Source organism: Elephas maximus, chromosome 2 (genome assembly GCF_024166365.1).
Source record: "Elephas maximus indicus isolate mEleMax1 chromosome 2, mEleMax1 primary haplotype, whole genome shotgun sequence".
In the NCBI taxonomy this organism is placed as follows: Eukaryota; Metazoa; Chordata; class Mammalia; order Proboscidea; family Elephantidae; genus Elephas; species Elephas maximus.
In genome coordinates this window covers 221,855,455-221,864,262 of record NC_064820.1, presented here as the reverse complement: position 1 = coordinate 221,864,262, position 8,808 = coordinate 221,855,455, and the positions used below count along the sequence as shown (strand labels likewise).

The following is an 8,808-nucleotide window of genomic DNA, read 5'->3' as shown; positions in this document are numbered from 1 at the left end:
AAGCAGTGGACCTCGAGTTAGCCCGCAAGGGAACCCCCACCGCGGCCCAGCGGCGAACGGAAGTGCGTCGCAAAGACTCGCGCTTGGACAATGGCGCTCGGCACCGATCACGCTTTCTTTCCCACGACCTCCCCTCCGGCGCCTGCGCACTAAGCCCCGCTTGTCGGAGGCCTGCGCAGCTGGAAACCCTAGAAAGCCTTTCCCACCGACAGAGGTGGGGTGACATTTGCTTTTTTTTGTACCCATTGCGTTCTCTCCCTTCAGACTAGGAGAGAAGCTCAAAGTGCTCCCACCCAAGCCACCCTAAAAGGCAGGCCCCTGGTGCTGGTGGCTTTCACCGCACTGTGGGCGCCCAGGTATCCCGGAGGGTTGTGGGTGGGGAAAACCGCACGGCCACGTGGTGGGCGTCAGCCACTCAGCGCACAGACCGCACTTTGCGACTGGGCTTCAAACAAACTACCGTGAGACGAGCGCGGCCTCTGGGGCCCCGCCCCCCATTCCCTGGGTCCAGGGCCCCACGAGACGGCGGGAAGGGGTGCGGGCTGAGGGCGGGGCGCAGTGGTCGAGTGACGGTCCGCCTCACCTATTCCGCACCCCGGCGGAGGCGCGGACGCAGCGGGGTGGACCGTGCAGCCAATGGGCGGGGGCAGGGGGCGGCCCGGCCGGCAGAGAGGGGGAGCCCGCGGCCGGGGGACGCGGGGGGAGGAGGGGGCGGGCTCCCAATCCGGTTCCATCCGGTTCTCCCACCGCCCCCGCCGCGGGTCCCAGCAGCTCGGGCGGCGGGTGCAGCGGCAGCGGCCAGGAAGCCCGGCTCCGCGAAGGCTCTCGGCGCGCTGCGGCCCGCAGGCACTCGGCACGCGCCCTCCGCGCCGCCAAGATGCCCAAGAGGAAGGTGAGCGGCAGCCGCGGCGAGTACACACCCCCCTTCGGCTGCTCCCGGTCTCGCCCCGGGCGGCCAGGCCCGCGAGGCCGGGACCTTGTCCGCTCACACGGCACCAGGCGGCCCGCGGGTCCGGGAGGCGCTCTGGGCCCGGCGGGCTGCGCGCACGTCGGCCCGGGGGACGGGTGTTCTGGAACGTTCGGCGCCGACGACCCCGGGCACCGAGTGGGAAATTCGAACGGGGCGGCGGGAAGCCGTTGACGTCACGCGGCCAGGCATTGTTCTCGCGGCGCGGGTCCCTCGGCCACTTTGTTCGCTCACTCGCGTGTCTGCTGCTTTCCACAGGTCAGCTCGGCCGAAGGGGCGGTGAAGGAGGAGGTACGTGAGGGTCCTCGTCCTTGTGCTTTGGGGTTGGGTTTCTTTTAAACTGCGTTTTTCTTTGACTTTATTGTTCATTTCCCATTTTAAAGCCCAAGAGGAGATCGGCGAGGTTGTCAGCGGTAAGTAATGCGAGCCCGGTAGTCGTTGGTTTTCCTTGGGTTCGTACCCAGTGGAGAAACTTAATGCCACTTTTGCTTTTCAGAAACCCGCTCCTGCAAAAGTGGAGACGAAGCCCAGAAAGGCCTCAGGAAAGGTAGGTTTTAAAACTTCCTTTAAAATACAGTGGTGCGTTAAATGCCGCAGTGCTACTTAATATTTGCCTTTTTGGTTAATAAAATGATTATTATTACCGACCAAGGTCTTGGCTTTGATTGTCTCAAAGTGATCTCTTAAAGAGTACAAATATAGTAACTTTAATGAGTTAATGATTTTTTGGTCTTGTTAAAATACAGTGTCAGTGTATAGTCATTCCAGCCTACGTGAATATAACGTATTACCTTAATGCTGCTGTAAAATTTACGAAATTTAAAACGAGTAGAAGTGTTAAATGTAGCTTATAAAGGAAATTCTTTGCATGATTTGGTTAGTGTGTCTTCTCACCAAGTGCTTTGGGCAGTAACAGTGAGGCCAGAAAAAAGGATGTGTAAGTTATCGTGTATAGTTGCCAAGCCACATAAGGAATCTCATCTTAAGTGGGGGTAGATCAAGATTTAAGTTCTCCGAGAATATAAGTTTTCTAGAATATTTTATTTGGAATTATGTGTAAGGTGTTCCTGGAATCATTTTGTCTTAACAGCTTTTGAGTTCATCGTAATTAAAGGTTGTGCTCCGAAATAAATCTGTGACTGCGTTATTCAGGTTGCAGGTCTTTAGAAAGAAGTTGTTCTTGTGGATATGTGTTTTAGAAGTTTTAGAGTTAGAAAAGCAGCATATGCGTCAACCATTCTTAGACTTTGCATAGGGGTAGATAGCGTTGGAGCCATTTTCTGCAAAGCTCTACACGTTCAGGGAAAACGCATGGTGTGATGATTGATTTTTGCCCACTCAAAACTTAAGGGAGAGTTGGCTGTTGGAAGTCTCCAAAAAAGAAAATTTGTTTTTTGTGGCCATCACCCCTTTCCTATTAGGTGGAGATTTATCACTGTGTTGTCTTTGTAAGAGAAGAGATAAATTTTCTTGACCCGGAGGAGCTATTAAATTTAAATAAAGATATAAAACACAGTTTTTCTTGTTTATTTAAACTGTAGAGGGAACTGGGTAAAGAAATTCAACGAAGTTCTGTTTTGGGGATCTTGTTAAAAGCAACACTTGAAGGTAAAAGCAGCGTACATGAGTTTATTATGTCATAAGATACTGCAGTAGCTCTCTGCATTCAAAGTTAGTGTGTCGTTGAAGTGGGTGGATATAGTCATTGTTTTCTGTGTCAGTGAACTACCAACAGGTAAGGCGTCATTGGAGTCAGTGTCCCTTGAAAAACAGATAGGAACAAAACTGCCTATTGAGTTTTCCCAAAGGAAGAATGGGAGATGAGGGGAGGTTTTTTTTTTTAATTTGGTTTTTATAATTTTTGTCTTCATAATTTGGCTTTATTTAAAGATTTGAACAGAAGGTAAACACTGGGTGTATGATTACCGTATTAGACAATAGACAAGTTTTTCAAAGCATACACATCTGTTTCTGACTTTACGATTTCCTTAGAAAGGAATGTTTGGAAAGTTGAAACATACATTAAGAAAACATATCAATTCATTCATTTTGGTTCATTTACTTTTCCAGCCTATTACTGCATATTCTGTTCTCTGAGATAACAATTATAGTGACTATCTTTTAGAAAGTAAACTAACATCTCACAGATTTAAAAAAAATGTATCTTGCTGATACTATAAGTGTAATCTTCGTTAAAGTACTGATTTCTAGTAAACATTTTTGTTTTTAAGGTTTTACTTTTTTGTGTTACTGGGTAGTGATTATGAAAATAAAGTATAGATGCAGTAGTAAGTAGTACCTGTGAAGCAGGGTGGTCCCAAATATAATTTGTTGTTTATCCTAAAGACACGCTGGATTACATATGGCGTGCCCTGACTACCGCCACTAGTGCAGAGTACATTGCACTGATAAATTTTTTTCCTTTTGGCATTGAAGTTGAGTTCTACCTTCATGTGCTTAAGACACTCTAGCTCAAAGAGTTGGTCGGTACTGATAAGGGTCTTTTATACAGCCCTCTCACGACCTGTTGAAGCTGTTACTACATTATTTATGGGGGAGGGGGGATAAAAATTTTTGTTAAGCTTCTATTTTCTCCGGCTTTAAAAGGGCTTAAATTTTGAATTTCTTATGTTACAAGTTACATCATCATACTAATTCCAGTGCTTTTCAGATTCTTCAGACACCTAAGTGAAAATATTAAACTCAAAATGGATCCTTTAGCTACTCGTTTTATGGTATCGAGGGATTAACTATAGCAGGATAGTCAGCCTGCCCCTACAACATGGCGCTTTGTTCAGAATGGTTTTAATGTGAGGGTAGAAGACTTTTTCAAGACAATGGTTATTTGACTGTTTATTTTTCACGCTTAAAAAAAATTTTAGGGGGTGGATAGGGTCACAGTGGGAACAGATTTTCTCCAGCCAATACGTGTCATTTACTCTGAATAGTGAGTGATGGCAACAGTGGTGAAATGGTGTAGCTCGGGCTTTATATTGCAAATCAACATAGTAGTGTAAGTTTTCTACTTAGAATATACTCTTCCTTTGTAGGATAAATCTTCAGATAAAAAAGCGCAAACAAAAGGAAAAAGGGGAGCAAAAGGAAAACACGCTGAAGTGGCTAACCAAGAAACTAAAGATTTACCTGCGGAAAATGGAGAAACTAAAAACGAGGAGGTGAGAAAGTACTTGAGTGTTTTTTTTTTTTTTGGTTTTTGACTTTGAATAGTAGATAATATATATTTTTTGAGGTAGAAAATTTCTATTATTTATAATACTGAATGAAGCTTTTTTTTAGAAACCCTGAGTGGTCAGATTACTTTTCATGAATTAAATTGTTTTTGAAAGTGTGTATGTGAATGGTTTCTTTTTCAAGAAACAAATTTTAACGTACTTAGCATTTCACCAGTAACTCATCTACCACCTATGCTATACTCAAGATTCATCCTCTACTCCTTGGTGTGCATTTTAAAAAGGTTTTATTTAATTTAGTAAATGGCATAAAACTCAATTTTTTGGTTTTGCGTGACTTTGGGACCTTATTTAAACAAATATTCTAGTCTGTTGTCTTCAAGTTACTGTCTGTAGGCTTTTTGTAATTTATTGGAGTACAGAATCTTTGTTTATATTCTGGATATTGCTTTAAAAACAATTTAATCCATTTCCCTTAATTTGCATTGTTCCTTGGCACATTTTTCCAACTTTCATTTTTAAGTAAGTTTTTGTTTTTCTTAAAAATAGTCACTTCTGAAAGTAGCCAGTTATTCAGGGCTAAGCTAACTTAGATCAAACAAATAAAAAGAGCTGTTAATCTTTTCATTTTTAAGCTATGGGGAAAAGGGGCTGTGCAAAGTTTGGATAAACAGCTTTTCTTAGCAAAGTTAGCCTTTTATGTTAATTATATTGGCTAAACTAGAAAATAATTTACAGGTGCTATTTTTAAACTTTGTTTATAGATTAAAATCTTAAAGTGATCAACTATTCCTAAGTTGTGAAGTTTACAGTCACCTTTTCTCAATATTTTATTTTTACTTCCTAATTGTATTCACACGTTAAGTATTATGTAATATTAAAGTCACTATATCTGTCCATATTAACTAATCCAGTCCCAGTTATAAAGGGAAAAAAACTTGGACCCTCCCTATTTTGTGTTATTTGACTATTTTTAAAACTTTTTTTTTTTTTTAGTAGTAAAATGGTGCAGTGGTTAAGAGCTTGGCTGCTAACCAAAAGGCCGGCAGTTTGAATCCACCGCTTGCTCTTTGGAAACCCTATGGAGCAGTTCTGCTGTGTCCTATACGGTTGCTATGAGTCTGAATTGACTCAACGGCAACGGGTTTGGTTTTTGGTTTTGTAGTTGTATATAAATAAAACCTATATTGAGTTAAATGCCAAAGATGTAAGGTCATACCAGTGACACGGAAACCAAACATATGATCATTATTTTTCCTCTGATTTGCAGAGTCCAGCCTCTGATGAAGCAGGAGAGAAAGAAGCCAAGTCTGATTAATGTTTGTCTACCATGATTTATCAGTGGTCCCTGTATCTCCCTTCTTGTACAATCCAGAGGAATATTTTTATCAACTATTTTGTAAATGCAAGTTTTTTAGTAGCTCTAGAAACATTTTTAAGAAGGAGGAAATCCCACTTCATCCCATTTTTTTAAGTGTAAATGCTTTTTTTTTAAGAGGTAAAATCATTTACTGGTTGTTTATTTTTTTGGTACAACCAGAAAATAGCGGGATGTTGAATTGTGGGAGGCTTTGACTGTCTTGGGTGTCAACATAACATTCCAGAGGTGGCGGGGAGGGGTACAATTTTTATATCCCGAAATACAAAGCGTACTTAATGGCAATTTGGAGTCAAAGTCAAGCATTTCTATGTCTTGAACATTTTAAATTACTTCTATTTCCATGTCGTTTTTTGGTAGAAATGTTTCCTGAAGAAAACTGCTCCCTCGCCGTGGCTCTCCCTCCGCACTGTACGTTCTGTAACATCTTTGCTTGTGGTGGTCGAGTTTTCCTCATGACTTTGTTATGTGCTGTGAACGTTAAACGTTAGAGTGTGTAGTGTGTGTGATGTTAAATTGTGAATTAGTGGGACTTAGGATGTAACAGTTTCTCAATAATTGAAGATAATTGGTACTTGATATTAAGGAAAATTTGCCTCCAAATTTAAAGCTGGAATTTAGAGAAGAATTAAAACTACATGTGGCTTTTTCGATATTTGGTACGTACATTAAGAGTTGTGTACAGATTGTTCATAATGTCTCTGTACTGATCCTCAAAACAGCCAATAAAATATCAGTTATGGAAGAGTGTTTTCAAGTGTATGGATTAAGCTCTGGCCTGAATTGTATTTAATTTTCGCGTTTGGTCTTCCTAAGTTTTTTCATCTGAAAGTATGAAATTTAATTTTTATGTAATACTAAAGGACCTACAGTGTGCTTCAAAGATGTTTGTATGGCTGTATTGGTTTAAGAATGGAAAATAGTCAACTGTCTCTTGAAGCAAACTAAATGGATAAAGTATTAGCTCTTTCACATGAGGTAAGTTTGTAAATATAAAATAAGCTAGATCTAAATCTAGCATGATTTGTATAGTATTCGAGAATGGCTCTCACATATATTTCACGTGTGTTGCATTTTGCTCTCAAAATCATTTTCAGAGGTGTTTTGGGGCAGATTATTCAATAGGCAAGGTAAGCACCAGTAAACCTGTGCTTACCTTGCTTACTGGGTCACCCTCCCCTGTCAGGGATTGTAGATTTTGAAAAGTGGCTTTGATTCTGTAGGAAGGTGTGCTGGTTTTGGAAGAGAGACAGATGTCAGCCATACCTAGAAGCACGAACTTGGATGTGAAAAAATGAAATTGTTAACTACAGATGATCTGGTAAGCACTGTGGTTACCTTGCCTATTAGATAATCTGCCCCTGGGCAGCTGTGCTGATACTGGGTGCTTGTGGAAAAGACCTTGCCAAGGTTACCACTAAAGAGGGAGACCTTGGAACAGAATTCAGGCCTCCACACTTGCCATGTTATTTTATCTGTGTACCAGTTAGAGGTGAGAATGTTTTATAGTCGAAGGACTCAGAGCTGTGCAAGGTCTGGACCTCAGAAATGACTCTTGAGCAGAGGCCATACTCCATAGTGGTAAGGCACAATCTCTTAAGAAGGATGCAGGCTAGAGAGAATGGCAAATGCGAGGAGTACAGGGAGTTGAACTAACACCCGAAGATGGTTTCGATGGCCCCTGGGGGATTGGAAAGGACTAGAAGTCAGGTGGCCCAGTTTTTAGTGTTTGTTACACTATGGAGGGCCTGAAATGTAAATACTGGAATTTGCTTTTAGTTTTCAAGTATAGTGACTCAGTGGTAGAATTCTTACCTTTCCTGCAGGAGACCCTAGTTCAGTTTCCAACTCATGCCACTTCATGTGCTGTTACCTTTCAGCGGTTGTGTTACTGTGATACTAAACAGGTTTCAGTGGCCCTTCCAGACTTAAGCAGACTATGAAGAAAGGTCTGGTGATCTTAAAATCAACCAGTGAAAACCCTGTGGATCACAACTCTTCAACCTGCAGTTGATCATGGAGATGGTGGTGGACCTTGGTGCATGGGGTTGCCATGAGCTGGGGCTCAACTTGACAACAGCTGACAACAGATAGACTAGGGTAGTTTTTAGATACACAAATTAGAACGTTGGGCTGAAACAGGTTTTTTCTTCCTGTATATGGATCCCATACTCTTTTTTTTTTCTACCAGAAGTTTATTTGCAGCAGTTGAAGGGGAGAGGGGTGTATCTAAAACTAATGAATTTTAACCCTGTATCCCATTTGTACTGCCCAACCATCTGACCCCCAGGAGTGGTGATGTTTGTTTACGTGTCAGATTTTCTCAATTTGCTCTGAAGTCATTGCTGGTATTTAAAGAGATAATTAGTTTTCCTTGCAAAAGACAGCGTAAGTAGCATGAGATTCTTTGAGTTTTTATAGATTGATACGTAAATGAAATAATCTTTGTGGAGAACTGGAATGTGAATACTTCTAAGATTCTGTCTGCATTGTACATCTGACTAGTTACTAGGAAGTTAAGTAGCCCCAAAATTGTTCATTATTTTGTGATAAAATCCCTCAACTAGATGCCCTCTTCAGCTGTTAAAACATAATTACTTTTTAAAAACAAGCCACTTTGAGGCATGTTTTCAGGGGTCAGATTTTAGAGAAAGGTAATCTCTTTGTCAATAACTAGTTCTGAACACTGAGAACTGAGTTGAGACTGATTGACGGAACATGTCAATATTAAAAAAAAAAAAAAAGTTGCCATCGAGTTGATTCCAACTCATAGTGATCCTATAGGAAGAAGGAGAACAGCCTCACAGGGTTTCCAAGGAGTGCCTGGTAGATTCAAACTACTGACCTTTTGGTTAGCAGCTATTGCTCTCAACCAGTACACCACCACGATTTCCATGTCAGTATCAGATAGCCTAAAAGGACAAGGAAGATAACTTTTTTTAATAACAATGCAGATGAATCTTTAATGGGTTTATTATAAAAACCTGTTAACAAAAACCCTGCATTCTCTTGCCTTGTCAGAGAATGAATCCAAATGTGGGTTCATCGGGATGGAAGGCATAGAGCCTGGGACCTAGCACCTGGGCTCATGATAGTCACAGAGGTCCAGGGGAAAAGTTAGATCCTGTTGTGGCAGCGTTTGGGAAGAGTCTGTGTGAGAGTCTGTTTACTTCGAGGGGGTGGAGAGAGCCTAGAGGGTTGAGGAATGTGTGTGTCTATATAATAAAGTATGGGAACATTCATACTGGGAAAAAAACTGCAGACAAGCTAAA

General features: G+C 41.7%; 1 protein-coding gene across 1 annotated transcript; it reads left to right on the top strand.

The window, feature by feature from the left end:
- Nucleotides 1–720: 720 nt before the first annotated feature.
- Nucleotides 721–6,309, top strand: HMGN1 (high mobility group nucleosome binding domain 1). The gene is made up of 6 exons (XM_049874897.1): nt 721–892; nt 1,226–1,258; nt 1,351–1,380; nt 1,464–1,514; nt 4,018–4,143; nt 5,429–6,309. The coding sequence occupies exons 1-6, from the start codon at nt 878–880 to the stop codon at nt 5,474–5,476; spliced, it is 303 nt and encodes a 100-aa protein (XP_049730854.1). The 5' UTR covers nt 721–877; the 3' UTR covers nt 5,477–6,309.
- Nucleotides 6,310–8,808: the final 2,499 nt, after the last annotated feature.

Bases quoted from the DNA above. Each gene is read 5' to 3' on its own strand.
- HMGN1 (XM_049874897.1), top strand. The intron at 1,381-1,463 runs GTAAGTAATGCG...TTTGCTTTTCAG, and splicing joins GATCGGCGAGGTTGTCAGCG to AAACCCGCTCCTGCAAAAGT. The intron at 1,515-4,017 runs GTAGGTTTTAAA...CTTCCTTTGTAG, and splicing joins CCAGAAAGGCCTCAGGAAAG to GATAAATCTTCAGATAAAAA.